A 22392-nucleotide genomic window follows, 5' to 3' on the forward strand; every position below is an offset into this window, starting at 1 on the left:
ATATAGATCAATTGTAATTTTTAAAGACATAATCTCGTCTTAACGTTGTAAAAACACTCACGCGCGTGGTTGGCGGGTTGTAGTTATTAGTTAATTTTCTGTAGGAATTCGATTTGTTGTCTACACGTGTATATACGAGTCAATAAAATCGTTCATTTTTTTCGCCAACACGTGATCGTTATAATATACATTAATCATACATAAGTACATAAGTTATGTAATGATATTATAATTATAACTATATATAATACGTGTATTAACGCATGATTATACACGATACATCGTTGCAGGTGTCATATATCATAATATATATTTTATTGTACATCAGGACAATATTATCGATGCCACTCGCGAATTCGCGATATATATATATATGTATAATACCTATAGCTTAATATAAAATACGTTGTAGTATTACGTGCGTGTTGTCTTACGCGACGGTGTTGACTCTCATTTCTTCAAGTAGCAGCAAATACTTCCTCTTGCCGACAGCGTGGGCCGGTACCGGTAACCCGTCGCGTTTGACCGGATGTGTCCCTCCGTCGAAGCCCTGGCCCGGAACTCCGGAGTGTCTTCTGTCCTATTTGACGAACTGCACGCGCTATCGCCGAACACTAGCGGCCAACCTGCGTTGTTTTGACGATATATCGATAAATACATCTTATAATATATATATATAACATGTTTGTGTTGCAATGTATTGTGATTGTTAAAAATGGCAGTGGCGCAAATGTTCAAAGTTCTATGTGCAGGGTGTTTCAGCCTCCTAATGTTTTTTATAAGTGTAATTTAACAGACAATGCTAAAAACTTTAAGAAAGAAATCGAGAAAAATCTACAAATACATAGTGTCTACATTATAGGTCGTTGTTTATATTATATTGTTTGAGGGGACTTGTTGAGTTGTCTACCCGACTTTCCCTATTTGTGCCACATAATTATGATAGTAGTAGGTATATGCATTATCCGCGTTGACTCGTACCTGATTAAAGGTAAGAGGTTTTGGAGGAGAGAGATGAGGTTGTTAAAAGCAAAAAATGCACCGGAATCTCGGCGTACCATAATGCAGATTAGTTAAAACTTAAAGTCAAGGGTTAACCATGTTAATATTCTCAAAATAGTTGCATATAAAGACAGTTAGCTACTGGCCACGAACCGCACGCTCTGAATAGTTCTAAGTTTACCTCGACTGTTTACAGGCATTCACAGGATACTTAAATGCTCGGTAGATTTAACGGTATATAACAAAACAGTTTTCATTTTTATACTTAAACGAATACTACATAATGGTCTTCGCAAAAAATCTAAAAAGCAATAACTATAATTAATATAACAGTACATATTTATGCACCTAATCCTCACCCTCTCCCCCTATCAACCACCGCAAATACGTATAACCAATTATATAGGAACCTACTATTATTAGATAATGTGTTTTTTAACTTTTTTAACGAGGACTATTAAAAATCTTAGAAAATTACTTGTTCTTAATATATAATAATGTGTACACCAATTTATCATGTATGACTAATGTCTGTAAAGTCTAAATAACAAATTGTTTACTACACGAATTTATACACAGGTAGTTAATGTATCTGTTAGTGTGTCTTGTATCTATATAATTTTTTTATTCTTTCGCAAATTAATAATTAAATCGTATACATCTATTATTGAAATGGAGATGGTATATATTATAATAACGATACAACTTATGTGTAGGCGTGTAGGCTAGGTTTTTACATGACGTATACGTTTAAATGCGATGACCACGATTTAACCGTAATGTACATGTCTATTTAATACGATAACTTATAAGTAGTTGAAAAACAAATAAGAACTTAATATATTATTGCTATGAACTTGCATAATTTTTTTCCCAATTTTTTCTCAGGCTCATGCAGTGTTTGGCTAGAATGGTTACCTAGATGGACTTTCGAATATTCACATTATGTTCGATGTCGTATGCAAATATTACTAATACCAATGCGTTCTTAGTTCGAACATTACAAGCTATTGAATATATACATCATGATACAAAATTTTGCCTGAGGACATGTTGAAATTGGTATGAAGCCTCAATTCAGAGTAAATACGGTTTTATTCAATAAAATAATAGGCAGGAAAATAAATTAAAAACATTAAACAGCTTCATGACGAATGTAGAATTTATTAACTAAACAACCACCTAGTAGGTGTATAATATATAATTTCTATTATACATATAATGAACTAATTAATTGATTTTTCCATTTTAAATTTCTAGAGTAAAAATTTGTTTAAAATTCAATACCCAACTAATAAAATATTAATAGAAATTACAGTGGCAATTGGTAAGAATAATAAAAACAATAATTAGTTAATAGTGTGAGCAATATTATTAAATTTTTTGTAGAATCATATGAAACAAATAAAAATTAAAACATTAAAATGTTATTTTTTTTATAAAAAATAGTACCTACTTATATAATATCAATGCCTAGACAGTAGATTATTTATTTGCCACTGCTAGTAAGGTTACCAAAATTTAGTTGATAAAAAAATTAATAATTCGCATCATAACACAACCAGGCCACTATATAAATATATACCTACGTAGTTTATTATATGCAGTGAAGCGTGTGACGATAATATTACGAAACATTCGATTTTATAGTAGATTTAATTTATTGCCCATATAAAATATCAACTATAGAAATTAATATTCAAGTTTAATGAAAAATATTAACATAATATGATGCTCATTGCTTAAAATTTTCAGATAAATAATATAATATTATTATAATAAATGTAACATTAAATATTAATCAGAGTCCCTATAATATTATTATCTATTTAACTACGCATTTTATACGCAAAATAATTATAAATATTGTATTTATTATCTGCTTTAATAACGCAAAATTAACTTTCATCAGTTTAATATATATATAGTTTATAGTATGATCACGAGTTAAGGTACAACACTAAATATTTCATCTGGATGACCTTCACTTTGACTTGGGTTTTTCGTATTGCACACAGCATTTAGTATTCTACTTATTTTTGAAATTTTTTTCCAGACATGCTTAGTGAAATGAATCACTCTTTTTTTTCAGTTCAAACATAAATCACATTATTTATTTATTTAAACATCTTTGACTTATAAGCTTTTTAATTAACTTCGTATACGCTCAAAAAATTGTTTATAATAAAAAAAATAAAAATAAATAATAAATACCTACTGCGAATAATAAAATATAATGTTTTTCTTATTATAATTCGTATTTTCAAATTTTTTTTTTATTACAAATAATTTAGTTACAATTTCACATACAAAGTATCAAAGTTGATTAAAAAGTTTATAAATCAAATTTGTTTTAAAAAACTTATATGATTTAAGTTTGAACTCAAAAAAGAAGAATACGATTAAAAACAATGTATTTCATTACAAATGAATAGAAGAGAGCTTCAAAAATAAATATTATATGAAATGCTGTAGTAAAAAAAACCCGAGTTAAACCTCTGAGTAATTTTGTATGATTTGTACTAATTCGTATGATTTTTAATACATTCTTAACCACTCAATTTTTAAGGTAGAAAAAACTTTATAAAAAAACTAATGTTGATCAAAATAAAGAGAGTAGAGGATGGCAAGTTTTTCTAAAGTTACGTGCCAAAAATTACCTGGTTTTTAAATTTTTTTCCTGCGTGCCATAAAATAAATATAAATACAAGAAAATACGAAATACGTATTATTTTAAATATATTTTTTTTATTAAGTAAAAAAATAACATTACAACATCTAATTTTAGGCACGTATGCTAAGGTTTTACCATCCCTGATCTATCCAATTCTAATAGACAAATAGCTATACCTATATGATATACGATTTTTACATAAAATATTTATTTTACCTATTCATAAACAATAACAATTTTAAAGGTTTCTCTTTTTTCTTTTGCTTCTTTTTATATTACTCATTTCACCATTAACTACATGTGTAATGAATCCGTTAGGTGGTTAATCGGTTAATGTCTTGCATCTATTAGGTACCATATTTTTTTTAATATTTCTACTTCTGACACTTAGTAGTTAATATCTAGGTATAAGATTATTTTGTATTTGTTATTTGTACAATTTCTTAAATTGTAAATATGAAATCTAAATTTGTGTAATTAAGGGGAAAATTACTTTATATATATATATATATATATATTAAATAAATTGATAAAATATAAATACTTATAAATCTAGAAGCCGAATTGAAGAGTGCTTCTGCACCGTGATCAGAAGAAGAACGTTTTAGTTTTGGATTTTTAGACATTGACTTCCAGCATGTGAACGCTTCTTTAAATACCGCATATGCCTATAATATGTATAAATCAAAATAAGAAAGTTAATAATAATATAATTTTAAAACTATGTAAAAATTTCACGGACCTGATCGACATCTTCCCGCACTGAAATTTCATGAAAAGCCACGCACCCAAGTTCCTGGCAACGTTTCCGACCTTCAGCATACGTTACCATCCTATCATACTGTTGGTCCACTTTGTTGCCGACTAGTATCACTGGCACGTCAAATGGATGATCCTTGAGTTCAGGTCCGTTATTAGATTATCAATAAATATTATTTACTGTATTACGTTTACGTGAGTACATATATGAAGTAATCCAGTTCTTTTGCAGTAAATATAAATATTTGCATTTTATATTATTTAAGATAATATTATTACAATAAGGTAGATAGTATTTAAACAATTCAAAATATTATAGCAATTAAAATTGCATACTTTGTGAGTTGTGCATAAATATTAGTAGATACATGTTTGTGATAACTATATTTAATTATATTGTATCATATCAATTTTAAAACGTATAAACATATTAAGGGATGTGTTCATGAAAATGCATAGTTACAGAGCTTATTTTGCGTTTATTTTTGTTAGAATAATATATTTTAGGGCTAGGGTCTTAGAGAAAGACTGCCTTTGTTACTTTATGTAATAAAAAATTGTTTAATTGTTTATGTGCTTATGTTATTATGTTAAATTGGATTATTATTATTTTGTACCTATACCTATGTCCTATATCGAATATTGTATTGTGAGTTTTTATAACGTACAAAAAGGGTTTATCTCGTAAATTATAATAAATTAATGTATGCGATTTGTTTTTGAAAAATAATAGTTTATTATAATTATATAGGACATAACTATTTGTTTTTGGCAGAAAATTCGTTCATTCTGCCGTATTTTCTATAAAAAAAAATAAATTACTATTTGCAATATAATTATATAGGTACTATGAAATATTCTTAGATATATATAAGCTACGGGTCTGTCTACACCAGGAATTGTTTTTCGTAATTTTAAATAATTTATCATTAAATTAAAATGTAATAGGTACGTTCATTACAGCTATCTACTCAATAACAAAGTACTTATACTCAAAACCTACTGTATAATAAAGATTTATCCTTTTTTTATTATTATTATTTACATTATGATGAAAACAAAAATTTAAGAAAATGTCAAAGTTATTATATTTTTTAGCTATATATATATATTATTAAAATAGTTTTTTTTACAATGTATGTTAAATAATTTAATAAGTAAATTTGATGAAAAGAGAAAAAATAATGAAATGAGGAAGACATGAGTGAAGAAAATATCCATTGATATCAATCCATAAATATAATATATATATATACATATAAGTATAATAATAACATTAATAAATAATCTAAAATCTGAGTTTGAGAATTGATTTTTTTTTATAAATTTGAGTATAAATATTAACTAAGTTAAAAGATCTTTGGACCATTTTCTTTTCAGTCGACGGGTTGTATTGGACAGGTATAGAGAGAATATATTTTATATGAGTGGATTTAAATGATTATATAGTATTATATAGTTTATTATGGAATCATATTTTGTTGAATTTAAATGCTAAAATGAGATAGCTATAGTGCTATATTATACTAAAAATATTCAAATTTATTAAAAAAATAAAAATTCAACGAAAATAATTCTCTATAGGTAGGTACTAATGTGATATGTAACCATAGGAAGTAATTTTAGTAATCGTATTAGTTAATATCGTAATGGGTACCTAGAGCTTAAGGCCAGCCATAGGGAGTAATTTATTCAGTAATAATGCAATATTACACACCAAAATAACAAACATAAATAATATGTGATAAATGCTTTAGTTAATGCTTCCAGGCTATAGTATAACTATATGAAATATAGTAGATGTACGAAATTGTACTACACAATTAATACAAGTATATTCATATAATTAAAATAAATAATGATAAATGGAACGGAATAATATACACATCACACATAAATGATAAATGTATCATATGTCCAAATCTTAAGACTACAAATTATAAAAAATAATATTTTAATAGAATGTCTAGGTGCTTATAAAAAATGTATATTGATGATTTCCAAAACTATTATGAGTATTACAACGCTACAATGGACGGATTTACGCAATAAGAATACAAAGTATGGTACAAATAAGAAACCTTAAAAAAATTAAAATTTGCACTCGCGTATAAATATTATTGTAGGATATATGAGAATATCTAAATTCATAAATAAAATATCTAATTAAAACAAATATTAGGCAAACCAGTTTTTGTAAGGAAAACATTTGGTCACTGAGGTGAAAAATCCAAAATATATAAACACTACACTTATATGATACAAAGATTAAAGAATCCTTAGAGTATAATAATTTATGATAAACTGACGGTTACGGGTATACTCACTAACAAGCAGTATACAATTACTAACATATGGGAATTCATAGGTTTAATGTGATTATAATGATTAAGTACAAATAATAACAATGTTTATATATTTTATGCCAATTTATATAATTACATAAATGGCTAAATGTATAGTATTGTCTTGTAAACAAGTGTTAAAAAACCACCAGAAATAACTTTAGTAAAAATGGTTTTAATTAGTCAACAATGACTTTTATATAATATACTATATTCATCAGTAGGTATATAGTTAATAATAAAGTAATAACGATAGGTAACAACCAGCTATCAATCTCTTTTACCAACAGTACTTTTTGTAAATAATATAGTAGGTGGTTATTATCAACTTAATTGTTTGCAATTTTATTTAGGTTCTGATTGTTCATACGTGGTTACATAGTATCTACTATAATAATAGGTATAGCATATTATTTATAATAATATAATTAAAGTATATCATAATATTAATCTGATAGTTCACACAATAACACAATAACCAAGAACCCATTTTCAACCTTAAAGTCCTAGTTGACTTTGACTTGGTTCCCATTTAAAAAAAAATATATTTTATTAAGGTGAGCTGAAATGGTTTTCGCCTCTATTCAGTTCTGCTACCAAACCAATATTAATAAAAATAATTCAAATTTTCAATCCATATTAAGTGTTTATTTGCAATATAAAATCATGTTTTAAAACATTGTATGATGTACAACTAGATACGTTAACGGGTTGGGTTATTAGTACGACTAAAATATTTGATAAAAATTCGCATCAAATAATCATTTTAACAATTTTAAATTAATTTTATGAATTAATATTTAAATTTTTAATTATAATTACCTCCAAGAAGACAGTTATATTTAAATGTGGAGGGAAATTTTCAGATTTTACCATTTCACTGCGAAAGTAGAAACCATCATACATCATAAATTTAAAAGGGAAATATTTGGCTCATCTTAAAAAAATAACTTTTTCAAACCGAAACCTATTGAGCCAAATTTTCAGTTATAGTAAAAGTTGGTGCGCATCAAAAATCTATTTCACATTTGTGACGGAAAATATAAAAAGTTAATTTTATTGAAAAATATTATTGTTTAAAAACTTCAAATTATGTAAAAATGTATTACGTTTAAAAAATCATCCCGACACATATTTTTAATACATAATTCAGGTATTCTGTATTTGTATAAATATATTTATCCGTACCATCATAAGTTTGAATATCTCATTCATACATTGTATTCACGCAAAGTCACATTATATTTTTATAATTATTATACATATTTTTAGAACAATATTGTACACCGCAATGTTGGAATTTTTTAAATCCGTACCCAGCTCATTTTCCAAAATTTGAAATTATACTTAATTTGTGAATTTTATTTATTCATAATGCATCTCTTAAAAACTATAATAAATAAATAGTAATTAGATCGCTTTAACATTTATATTTTTGTAAACATATCTTCTTTTTTGAGATTAATATTAGTCGAAAGTAATCTCGTTTCGTGTATCTGCTGTACGTATTTGGTATTAGAATACTATCGAAAATTGGTTGGTACTTAGTACCTAGGTAGATATTTAATTATATTATACATTGATGTGGGTCAATTAAATGCAACATATTCTTACATTAATATATACTATATATTATGTAGTGATAATCCTGTACCTAAGATTTTTATTTTCATGCTTTCGTATATACTGTATATGCTATAATATCTACCAATATTGTATTCTAGAGTTTGGTCATCAGTGTCAATAAATAATTATACGGCATAATGTTATATCACGTATTCGTGTATACTGCGTATAGAAAAATAGCTTCTATCGTGTGTTATATTATAAGATCAGTGGTGGCTTAAACGGTTTTCGCCTGATTCTTACTTTAGTGGAGAGACGTCGTTTCTTTTTGTTGTAGTTAATCAAAAACTTGAGCCTACTGCAATCGTCGAACGAACATTTGTCCGTAATGGAGTATACCAATATGAACACGTCGGCCCAACGCATGTTCATTTCCAAGTTGCACGATTTCTAATACAATCAACAGGCGTCATCAATTGGCAGGCTTATAAAAAAATGAAAGGATTTTGGAAAAACGACGGGCGTTTTCTTACGTCTTGTACGTATCCAGCGGTGTCTAATATTTCAAAGTTGACCGTTTCCGATTCCATGCACACTTGGTACGTGTACACTTTTTCTAGATTGGGGTCGTAGTCACCGATGAACTTTTTCGTCACGAACCTTACTAATAGCGCTGCAATACACATAAAATATTATAATATACGAGACGGTAAAAAAGACGTATACACATTCTCTTCACATATATGTAAATCTGTGTACAATATAGGTAGGTATGTATACTAGACAGAGCGAGTCAGCAAATGCGTATCCTTGTAGAACATAATATTATATATTTATAAATCTCTTTTAATATACAATTATAAAATGACGACCAAACGGTCTAAACGATTATATAAAAAATGATCACAGTAAGAATTAATTATTATGTGTTTTACCAGTTTTCCCCACGCCGGGCTGTCCCATTATCATTACTCTAATCGGTTTTTGTTTGGGTATAAGCCCAATCTTATTGTACAGCGTCGATGTCATGGCGAACGGCGGCTGGACAACACGTCTGGATATGTGTATATATTTATTTTTTTTTTTGTAATAAAACAGAAAAAAAAAAACAAACGAGGAAATGCAAATACTAGCGAAGTTCACGGACAACCCCTTTGGTTGTGAATATTGTATGGCGACAAGTGGAAAAAATAAATAACGAGAAACGGAAGAAAAAAAAAACAAAGAAATAATAAAAGAGTTAAAACATATTATAAAATAACACAATTTTAACGTCGCGGACCTTGATCTTCAATAATAACACGACCTTGTTCGGCGCGATAGCGTTGGGCCGGATGAGTTTATATTATAATGTAACGCGTGTACCTAACCATGTTATGTGAAAATTATATATTATATGTTTCACCGACGGTCGTGACAAAAAACTCCGAGTAAAAAAACACTTTAATAATGGCGGTATTATCGTGTACGATAAATCATATACGGCCCGGCCGCGAATAATAATTATTACGATTTCGGCGCGTATAGCGCGCGCGCGCGCGTGTGTGTGTGTGCACGACGGCGGTATCGCGGAAGAACGTCGGTCTACCACCGCGCGCGGCTGTATTATCACGCGGATATTCTATTAGGTTTAAATACGTACGATTGTCATCTACACTGTTATCATTACGGGGGAAGGTAAAAAACGTTATTTTTTTACTCGCGGACCGACCACCCCAAATATTATACGGTACGAACACCGACGGCGATATCAATCCGTTCGGATTTGATTTCTACGGAAAACTACGCGCAACGCAAAAATAATATGTATCCGGTGTGCACTGCCCCGGCGAGTATTATATTGAAATCAAACATTGTATTATTATTGTCGTGACGCGAAAAAGTGATGTACACGCGCGTAGGGGCGCCTGACGTGACTGCGGACACCCGACTACACTGCCGAGTCATAGACTGCGGCGACGGCGAAGAGATACGCTATTATTATTATTACTATCGCCGTCGTCGTCGTTATAATGTATATTTTACATTACAATACGTACGCGACACATCGGTGAAAATGTCAGAATAATGTCGGCGTAGTGGAGCGTGTGCTGTGTTTACCGCAAGCGCGGGGTCGGGTTATAATACACGTTGTATACCTATGTATATTATATAAATATATATTCATACGTGTGTCTGTCGACCGTGTACAGGGACGTGTAAGTAATGCTTACGGACGTTCGCCGGGCACGCGATGGTATATTGCAGACGATAGTTGTTAAGCGCCATTTTCGGCGGGTCGTCACACGATCGTGTTGCGATCGAGACGACGTGTGCACTCACTCGCGGGTACACAATAATATAATATTATTATTATTATTATTATATACGCGCGTGGCGCACTCGCCGATATATATATACGTACACCACACACAAAATTATACAATTAATACATATATATTATATAAAAAGAGTGTATCTATATACATATACGAGTACGGTATGGACGACCTCTGAGCGCAATTTCACATCGCCTTTATGCACAGGTACACCTACACGGTGTCCGTCAGATTTACGAATATATTTAATATGCGTACAGCACGATTTACCTCCGTATTTATCGTTATTAAATAATACGTGTGTATTTTTTTTCCTCGTTATCATATCCTATACACTATATATATATATAAAGGTGTAACTATACCGTAACTAGTTGGCATAACACTACATCGGAAAAAACATTTTCGACGTTATTCAAAAGTTAACCTCATACCTAGGTAGTAGGTAGACGCCTAATTTTATATAGAGAGGCAAATAATATTACATTTTATACAGTCGACCTATTTTTTAGTATATAAAAGTAGGTATAACCGTGTTTTGTAATTCGTTCGTAGTTTTAAAAAAACCTATATATTTAACTTATATTTTAGTAATAAGGAGAAGCTCTTCCCGCCATTCTCTTTAAATCAGAGAAACAAATGTGCTTGATAGAGACACACTGAGTAACACGACAACGGGCCTACTGCTATGCGCCGACGACTTAGCTATAGTTGTCAAGAGGGTTGGTCTTAAAGGCCGAAATCCACAAGAAGAAGACGAAGATAAAATGCCTGTTAAAAGCTAAAATCATATGTATTTATAATTACAAAATACTCAAATATTTTAAAAGTAATAGATTGCGTACTACGATAACATACTAGGATTTTCCTTATTGCATTTTATTCTTCGGCGATGACGATATTGATTTTCTTTTCGCATTGTCAGCCGGCGATAGCTGATGTGTAGCTGACATCAAAGAGAACTTAGCTTATGTATTTGCTCGACACGGATTGATGTTGTTTTTATATTGCATCGTTATCAGAGTTTACTTAGTGACTTTTAAAAAAAAATTTAGCTATTCACGTATACTGATGTACCAATAACTAATAAGTATATAATAACTTATAGCTTTGAGTAACTTGTATGTATGAAGAATAGTCTTTGGGCGAATCATTAATATACCTAAATATAATAATAATATGTACTATAATTATACGTATTACATACAATATTAAATAGGTTTATATTTTCGTTTAATATTTAATTTATGTGTTTCCATACTATTAGTTGAACCTATACAATTTAGTTTATAAAAATTTTAGATACGATTTTCTAATTACAATCTTAGGATTTATGCGTTTATACTTTATACGTGTTTAAGGTGTAATAGTGTGCAACATTGTTATTATTATCTACACGTTTTTACAATAATAATGTTGTCCGGTCGTTAAAATTTTTTTAAAAGTATAAAGTCATAGGTACGCATTATTTGAACGTAAAAACATAAATACGTAAAACACCTTGGCAAACGAGTTACCTAGGCATAACTAATAATGCTGTTGTCAATACTAGGTATATTAATGCGTAACGCATAATATTAATTTCAATAAATCACAAATATAATCGGTACACGCTACATTTGGACGAGTTTCTTGGAAAAACGTCGTGTGAACTATAAGGAATAGAAGTTTGGACTACACTTTATTAGTACTACTATATAGCGAGGACATTCGGTAATTTGTACCATATAGGTACAATGTAAACACGGAGTATAAACACATAAAATTAAAGTCTACAGGTAGGAAAAATCTCAGAATTAAATACAAGAGCAAAAATATTATTTACCTTATAAACAATTCTAACCACAGTATTTTTATTGTTTTAATCAAATTTGCATATTGATTCAAACGTATAAGGACTTTAATAAGATATCTAATTAACACTTTTATTTTAAAAAGAAACTTATTATTGTACGTCGTTGCACCTTTCAAGCACGTGTAAACATCTGATAATTTGCGTGAACATTGTTTTTGAAAATACTGTTGCAAAAAATAATTAAATTAACAGTTTTTATTAACAGATTTATTAGGCGCCTATCGCGTAATAACATGGTACGTCTGTGCGTCTGAGCCCTACCCGATATCGTTGTTTAACGATGGATTAATTTTTTTTTACTAAAAATAAAAAAATAATAAAATGGATAAAGTCCGTCGTCTATACACGCTGTCGCCACCGAGTCGACCTTCGTCCTGGTTCTTCTGCATCTCACGATATAATTTAACAGACCACACATACACGCATAATACTCGTATTCCTCTCTCTGACTTTATCACTCTCTAACTCTCTCTCTCTCTTTATCTTCGCCTGCACTGCTGTCCAAAGAGTCTCGTTAACACTTCCTCGAGAATTCAATGTAAAATCTATCAGTGGTAGGTTGTTATAGTCTATTATTATGCGCGCAGTTATCCGATCGAAATACACCTGCATCCTTGAAACTTTAACAAGTTTGATCATGTTTTAGACCAGTCAAACGGGTAGTTGTCAGCTATTCAACCCGGCAGACCGCCCAACCACAACCCCGTCGTGCTCGGAAGTTTAGAAACCATACGTTATATCTATTGCAGTATTATAATAAAAGTTAATTAATTAAAAATTAAAGGTAATTAATATTCTATAAGCACACACGCGTGCGCGCGCGCACACACACACTGTAAACTGAATATACTACTACATATAATACAACTATTATACAATTACATTTGTTTACCAGGAAACACGGGATCGTCCATAATAATATAAAATACACTGATACAACGATTTAATTTTATAGAAATATTTTTACTGTAAATATATCTGCTGTAGTTAATATTTTATTGATAACATCAACGGCCGCGGTTCCAATGTCAACAAGTTGACAATTTGATTGACATTGAAAACACGAGGATGTGCATGCAGTATAAATATTAATAATGTATGCGATTGTTGCAATAATTTTAGTATAAACTCTATTATTATATTATTTTAAGTATTATCTATCTATGAACGATGTGAACTCACTGAAAATAATCGTGACCGACTGAAAGTTCATAAATGTACATAGGTAAACTCATTTTGTGATATTAGACTAACAACTCGGACGTACATAAATTTAACGCACAGTTAATAAATTAGGTTCGTCGTTAAATAGTAATAAATACGTATGGTCAATGTCATTAATCGAACATTATTAATAATGAATAATGATTAATATATGTTAATGCATTTTCAACGTATCAACACATTTCAATGAAAATATTTAAGAACAAATATATTATTTTGAAAAATTAATGTCTTTCTCAGTCGTTTACACAATTGTCACAATATTTATTTAATAATGTATATTGTATAAAACAAAACGAAGTAAAAAAACGTATAAATCACAAATGATATTACAGGTACTTATTAGTATGTAAAATGTCTACTGTAGTACTGTATACTTTTTAAAACTGACTTGTGATGTTTTCAACGAAGATATCAATTTATTATCACTAATACTTATAAAATAGGTATTTAATAATTAATATAAAACTATAAAGTATATAAAAAAAATCAGCAAAATAATCTGTTGTTGTTTGGTTAACTTATTTGTAATATTGAATTTAAAAAGTCCTTATTATGTTTGAATTAAATATATAAATATCTATATCAAGTAAAACACATAGTACTATGAAATAATCAAAAACCTTGATAATGTGAATTCAAATGTGTTTTAAATGTGAAACGCAGAAAGAAAATAAATGATACAATATCAGTTTATTTTGAAATCGAGTATTTAAATTAAATTTGTTCAATGAAAATCAACGATAGATTAAATTATGTTTAGTTATTCAAATGTATAGAATCGGTACATTTTTACACTACTTAGTATTTCATGCGAGATCAGCTTATTTTTAGTTTGTGTAATTATTTTTGCTAAATAAATAAAACAAAAAAAATAGATGTTTTAAAAAGACAGATATAATATTTTTTAACTAAAAAATAGGTACATATTAGGTTCAGATTAATAATGCTTTATTACAATAAATTTAAATTTAAACAATATTAAATAAATAATAATACAATTAAGACATTAAGTTTAAAATAATACTTCTTATGTCAATTTTATTCTCAAAAATATTTTATAACTTATTTATATTACTACTCACTAGGCATAATAATAATTTATATTTTATTAGTAGGCAATGGAATGCATTACGTTGAACTAATTTTTGATGAAAAAAATGCATGTATTATTTAATTATTATAATACGTACCTATTGTATATTTATATATCATATATTTAAATATTTTTGTTATTAACCCAAACCTACTAGTCAATACCGCGCACAGTATAAAACGGTATTAATGATTTATGGTAAATACCTAGCTAAAAAGTAATCTATATATTTGAAAATTGCATTGTAAAAAAAAAGGTCTATGTTATTAGTAAAACTTATGAGGACCCCTGTATTTCATTTTCAAAAGTTTGGCGGTAATAGTTTTTATTTTCAATATACACTGAATAAAAACTATCTTTTAAATGTTTTAAATAGCATAAGATGTGTCTAAATATTTTTATATTTTATAAGACTATAAATAAAAAATAATAATAATTCAAGTATTGCGTAATGTTTTATGATTTTATAGTTAATATTTTTTGAATAACAAGAAAATATCATAAATCGTTTGAGGAAAAATTGATATTTTATGTTTTAATATCTAATTTCATCACAATTTAAACTTCAAATACTCATAAAATAAATGTTCTTTACACTAATTTTTTTTTTTTAATTATTGGACTAGAGATATAAAATTTGCTCATTGTACTAATTCTTGAATAGATTGTAAATTATTTTAAATAAACAAAAAAAAAGAGGAATCTTGCTTTAAATTTGCAAGTCTGTCTTATAAGTTATTAATAAAAATTAACAATTTTCAAGAATAAAAAAATGTACTAATGTTGGTGATTGAACATTTTTAATAAAATGTAAACTTTAAAATCTCATAGCTGTTGTATAAATAACATAACCTATATTGTATTAAATTGCCAAGTATTTTGACAGATAAAATTTTTTTAAAATAAATTCTTAGAAATTCTAGAATTTTACTTAGCTTTCCCCCAACCCCCCAAAAAAGGTTAGTTTAGTCCAATTTGTCACCAGAAGTCATCTACAATTTTCAAAATTTAATAATTTATTAAATATTAGTTATTATTGAAAAAATACACAATATCACAAACCAATAAATAACATACGAGTATAAAAAAAAACAAAACATTGTAAAATAATTAATAATTTTTTATTTTTCTTATATTACATTTATTAAAAGAGCATATTTAAAGATTTTATTATCTCTTATTAAATTTAGCAAATATAGAAAATGGCCGTAATTTGATAATAATAACACTTAAAATATTAATATAGTAATTACCTATAGTATTTACTCTCTAAAATATTACGATATTTTGTAAAGCCTATTTACTTGCTATAATAATGCGAGGTTAAATTACTATCTACTAATTCATGTCAAGCAAACGGTTCTATTATTTTGAAACATACTTAATAGGGAATTAAATAAATTGCTCATTGTATAGTCGTATACCATTATTAGTTTGAAAATATAAATCGTTAGCAGTGTAAATGAATGGTTTATCAATTATTTTCTTAAAATTGAAAGAGTGTGTCAGTGTGTGTATATTTTTTATTATAATACACGTGAATCAAAATTCTAGTTGTATTCGGAACAAGTTACATAACAATGATTAATACAACTTAATTGAATGTATTAATTTATATGAAATATAATTTATACTAGCATATATATATTAAAAGTTTGGTATTTTTGAAAAACTATTACCTATTGATAAACAGTTTGAATATCGAATAATTAACTTATACCTATAGTAGCCCATTTAAAGTTTAATACATATTTTGTGATTTTTTCGTAAGTTTTTGATGGATCCACAAAGATGTGCAATTTACAATTTAGCATTACAGCGTTGTTTGTCATTAAAACGGACAAAAAAAAAAAAACAATTGTATAGCAGTAACTGAAACCAGTTCCGGGGAGGTCAACACGAACAGTCTCGCGAGTATAAAAGGTATCTGAACACAGGGTTGCGGTATCACACTTTCGACGGTTTCAGTTTCAGAAGTAACTTCGGGAATTAATATTTTCCTTAGTTTTTTCAAAACTTACAAATAACCAAAAACATTATTTAACTTTAACGATCTGATATCGATTTCCTTTGGAATTTTTTATTTTTTATTTACAATCTAAATATTTCCAATTAAAAAAAATGGCAAAATCGTTGCTGATCGTTTGTGCTTTGTTTTTGGCCGTCGTTGCTTCTGTAACCGCTGCACCCACACCGAAAAAACGTAAGTTAAAATTGTTGTACACAATATGTTTATATCAGTCTTATACTCTTATCCCAAGTGTAGTTTAATTTTTAATTTTTAATTTCAAATAATACAAACTATTTATATGTTCAACATTTTATGTTAGAATATATATTAACCATTATTTAATAAGAAAAAAAATTGAAAAATTAGAAAATAACTATATTTTTTTAACGCAATATTTAAATGTCTATTTTCTTGAATTGTTATTTTATACCTTGTAATTTCACTAAAAAAAAAGATTTGAAATAAGATATTTTAATCAAACTGCAATAGGTATATGTGTATTCATTTTGCATTTTAAAAATAAATAATGATATTTAGTTACTCATATTTTTTGTAGGCTACTCGACTTAAAGGTTTTTATTTATGTTAAATAATTATAGCCTTTAGGAGCATAAATAACAGATATCTTAAAATTGAATATCTCATAAATAATTATATTTATTAAGTTTCTAAGGTTGAAAATTTATTCCATAATATATTATAAAATTTATATTTTTCATATCCTTATTTAAAAAAAAAAGTTTTTGATAGTATTTATTACTAGAAATGCTTTATTATAATTCATTAACTGTATAGGTAGCAATATTCTATGAAATATTATTATTTATTAAACTATTTGAACACGGATTTTAATATTTAGTATCTATTAATTAATAATTAATATTTTTATTTTCAATCTCATCCATATTTTATATATTATGCATATATGTATAGTGATTATCATATTAATAGTTTGTGTCAATAATAATAAATTTCACCGAAATTCATCATTAATGGATACATGAATAAACAATTATTAATTATAGGTACATTTAGTACATTTATATGTATTTTAGTGAGAAGTAAGAAAATTATTTCACACGACTAGTCTTAATTATCACCTTCGGCGCCACTACCAGTAATAGTGACTTATCCCGGAAGGTTTAAAACATAAACATGGTGGCAAATGGCCAAGGTTAAAACAGTTTAGGTACAATGTGCAAATTCTGTTAAATAACAATTTTAGACTTGTTACAACTTTATAAGAGACGTTGATCTTTTTTTTATTTTACACCATTTGTGAAGATCGAATTGATTTAAAAAAAAAATTGACTACAAACTAAATGTTTTGCATAATATCACTTACCAGACAATATACCCAATATAAATCAATAATAATCAAACAATAAAGAGTCATAATTTAGACAATAAATACAGAATAACTTATATTAATACTTATTTGTAGTATGTAGATACAAAAAGCTTATTAAATCGACTTGCTATCAAATATGTAATACATAGAATAATATTTTATAACAAACCGCGTGATTTCAATTATTGTTTTTATAATTTTATTATAATTATTTATTTACAGAATTATCTTTCAATTTATGCAAGAAAAGTGATCCAAACCTTGACAAATGTTTAAAGACCTCCATCCAATCAGTCATTCCGGATTTGGCCGAAGGATACCCGAAACTCAGGATTCCGGCCATCGAACCGTTCGAGCTACCGTCATTGGAAATCGACCAAGGCAAAGGCTCCAGCAAATCAGTCAGCATTGACCTGAAGCTAAAGGACGTCAAAATCATGGGCTTGACCAGCACAGTGATCGACTCTTTGAAATTCGACGTAGACAACTACAAATTGAACGGCAAGATTGGTTTCACAAAGCCACTCGAGATCACTGGACAATACACGGTTAACGGCAAGGTGCTCGTTTTACCGATCACCGGCAACGGACCGTGTACCTTAGTCTTGCGTAAGTTTTGAAATTACTATTAATTATTATACAATTTTCTAAATGCTACTTTTTTTTTTTTTACAATTTCGTATATTATATTCCTGATTTTTAAAATTGTAATGTTTTTGATAGACGATCCCGTATTGGAATTGAAAGAAGTATCCGGATCTCCAAGCCAGAAGAACGGTAAGACCTTCGTCCAAATCAAGAAATTCGAACTTAGGTTGGTGAGCATCAAAAAACTGAACGTCAAGTTGGAAAACCTTTTCAATGGAAACAAACAATTAGGTAAGTTTATTATATTCAAAAAGTTTATAATACACCATAATCGTTACTGAACATTATAAAAAAAACCGATAATTTGTATTTATTCAATTCACTAATTTCCGTGTTATTGATTTTAACAGGCGACAGCATGAACTCCATCCTGAACGAAAACTGGGAAGTTCTTTTAGAGGAATTGAAACCAGCATTCGAAGAAGCTGTTGGAGCTATTGCACAAGACATTGTTAATAAAGCATTGCAAAAGACCGCGTACTCAGACATATTCCCTTTGTAGTTCGTTGGATTGTTGTATTTGTTTTAGTTTCCTAACCAAAAATGTTGTTATTTTTAATTTATTACACGTCACAGTCAGGACGCGCTAGAGTAGCTCGACAAAAATGTCAAATGTGATCGACGCTAACGAGATGCTCACATATAGCGCCCACTTTCTGGGGATTTGTTTTTATTATTTATAAAAACTACGACTATATTATTATGCGCTTGTCTCAATAACAAATTGATGACTTGCAAATTATTTATTTGAAAAACCTAGTGTTTTTATTAACTTATTGAATGTTATTTATATGAAAATATAATTCGAATTATTAAATTATTACCTATTCAAGTAATTATTGCGTTGAATTTATTTCCCGTGAATATACGTAATATTGTCGTCCTGCAAATCACCTCTCTAATAGTACTACTATGCTCTAAGATTTAGGTACTAGGTATTTAATATTCATTGTTAAGGTCATCATTATTATCTCAGTATAATAATATCTTTAGATTGTTTATTATTATTTTATTTTATTGTACGTTTTTGAAAACATAGGTGATATCCTAAAATTTACTTCCATAAAAATAAAGCTAATTATAATCTCACAAATCTATGATATAATATTCATACAATCATGCAATCATATTATCTTGTTTTTTGTATATAAATTTTAAATTCTGTAATTGCCATTTAATAATTTATTGTTATTTTTAAAGTTAAAATGTTTTTTTTGCTATAAAAGTTTTGAAATTACCTAATTTAATCAATCTCATAAAATATACCTAGATGATTATAGAAATAAGAAACTCACATTGGCGGACTAGCACCCCCAGCTTATTTTGAGCTAAAAATATTGTTTAAAGTGTAATTTTGTATTTATAAGACTAAGTTTAATGAGTTTGTATTGGTAATACATTAATGCCTTGGACGTATATATTTTATATATACATAATATTATAAGTACAATATTAGGTATTTGGGTTTGCGATGTTGTAGTATGTTACTTATTTATAACGCATTTAGATTTTGGAAACGAGACCTAAACATCATAAGTTATCAGCTTGTCAATATTTAATTTATAATTTTATTTTAAAATTTGGTTTAACTAATAAAATGTTAAGTAAATAAATCTCACAACGCAATTTAGTCAATAAAAAAGTTTTTTTAATAGTAATGTCTTTATGATGTTTCAGGAACTTAATATAAAAGTTTAATAGCGTAGATAATAGTGTTAAAAATTTGTCTTAGTAAAAATTATTTGCTGGAAGTTCTCATGTGCGCATGTAGTCCGGTAGTATGTCTGAACGTTTACAAATTAATTCAAGTTACTACAATAATCTTATAAATCTCATCACTCATCAGTAGAGACCAGAATTTTATGCATTTGCATATTGCATGTTCATACTGAGTGTATGCACAAATACGAGGGTTTGAAAGGTGGGCGATTCAGACCCAACTGATTCTATAGACCAAATTTAATTTTGCATATAAATGCATATTTGGACATATTTTTTCATAAGTGCATATTATAATGTATATATTTTTTACAATCTTCGTAAATAATCAAATTAGTTCATGTTTTTATTTTGGAAATTGGATTTTTTAAATGCTTTCATCCTGGCGAAAAAAAATTACTGTTAAAACAGTATAGCATTTTTTCTTATCTACTAATTTGATACCGTGTTGATAATAAAAAATAAATTAATGTCCTATCCTATCCTATCCTATCTAAGCCGTGATTTAAATTCACGATTTTCCTATCCTAAAATTTTATACTCATGATGAGTTCTTGCATGAAATATGCAACTATAACATCTGTGGACGTTGAACGGTCATTTAGGACACACAAAATTATATTAACTGAAAAAAGAACTAACATAACCCCATAAAATATGGAAAAGTATATTGTTATTAATTGTTATGAAAACAAAAAATAATGGTTATTTTATGTTTAAATATTTTGTTCCTAATTTTGTTATATTTTATTTGTTTAAATTTTTTCAAAACATATAGTGATGTTTATATATATATATATATATTAAATATTTTGTTCATTGATTTAGATGTTGAAAGGTACAACACTCTAATTGTTACAAAATATTATTTTACTTGTTTTATTTGTTAAAAGTTATATAAATTTATGATGCATATTTGAGCATATAAACGCATATTTTGACCTATTTGCTTTGCATATTTGCATCATATTTGCTACATTTTTAGAGCATATAATTCCGGTCTCTACTCATCAGTAATATGCCAACATGTGAAAAGTAATTTTCGTCAATGTGCCGCATCTTGATTTGGTTACGCACCAATATGGTGCAGAGTAGATTTATTAATCTTTCGTCTTTATACATAGAAAGAGAACTCATAAATGGATGAAAAAATAAACATAAAATTAACTGGTTTGCAAAAAAAAAAAATCAAGAAAATTAGATTTAATATAATTTATTTTTAATTTGTAATTTTTTTTAGTTTTCCTAAACCGGCTATAGGTACTTATAAAAATAAAACCATGTTATACATTTATATATGTACATAATTATATTTATAAATATATAATTTATTAATATAATAATACAGTTATTATTGTTATTCATTGATTTCATATTATAAAGGAAAGTATTCAGTGTTGGTTATAATATATTGGACAAAAAATATTGTTTAGTGAAAATCAGATTCACTAGGTACTTTTTTAATGTAATAATTTATAATTAAAATGTATATCTGGTATGTAACCGATAGGGAATGTGGAGTTCGAAGCCACCCAGGGGTCACTTTAGGGTAAAACATTATAGTACTCTCTAGTTTAAGACATAATGTGCGTCTATGGAAACTTGTATATCAATAATTCAGCTTATGTCTTATATAGTAATTACTTAGTACTATATATACAATTATTTAAATCAGCTACCGAGAATATGTCAAACATGTGGAAACTGAAAATCCTACATCCATCAATTGTATATTCGTTGGATGTAGACAGACAAGAGCTTGGCAAAAACCCGACATACTTTCATGATATGCGTAAGATGGCAAATTGATATTAATTACCAAAA

The 22392-nt window shown here is 27.8% G+C and overlaps 2 protein-coding genes across 2 annotated transcripts; one reads left to right on the plus strand and one right to left on the minus strand.

Annotated features, from left to right (window-relative positions):
- Positions 1-293: 293 nt before the first annotated feature.
- LOC113553232 (ras-related and estrogen-regulated growth inhibitor) lies at positions 294-9442 on the minus strand. The gene is made up of 6 exons (XM_026956448.1): positions 9282-9442; positions 8880-9019; positions 8650-8796; positions 4419-4571; positions 4221-4344; positions 294-626 (listed from the first exon to the last, which is right to left on the minus strand). Exons 1-6 carry the CDS (start codon positions 9373-9375, stop codon positions 451-453), a joined length of 834 nt encoding a protein of 277 aa, XP_026812249.1. The 5' UTR covers positions 9376-9442; the 3' UTR covers positions 294-450.
- A 7343-nt stretch (positions 9443-16785) lies between these two features.
- Positions 16786-19685, plus strand: LOC113553233 (protein takeout-like). The gene is made up of 4 exons (XM_026956449.1): positions 16786-17042; positions 18424-18810; positions 18925-19080; positions 19200-19685. Exons 1-4 carry the CDS (start codon positions 16961-16963, stop codon positions 19349-19351), a joined length of 777 nt encoding a protein of 258 aa, XP_026812250.1. The 5' UTR covers positions 16786-16960; the 3' UTR covers positions 19352-19685.
- Positions 19686-22392: the final 2707 nt, after the last annotated feature.

This window comes from Rhopalosiphum maidis, chromosome 2, assembly GCF_003676215.2.
Source record: "Rhopalosiphum maidis isolate BTI-1 chromosome 2, ASM367621v3, whole genome shotgun sequence".
NCBI lineage: Eukaryota > Metazoa > Arthropoda > Insecta > Hemiptera > Aphididae > Rhopalosiphum > Rhopalosiphum maidis.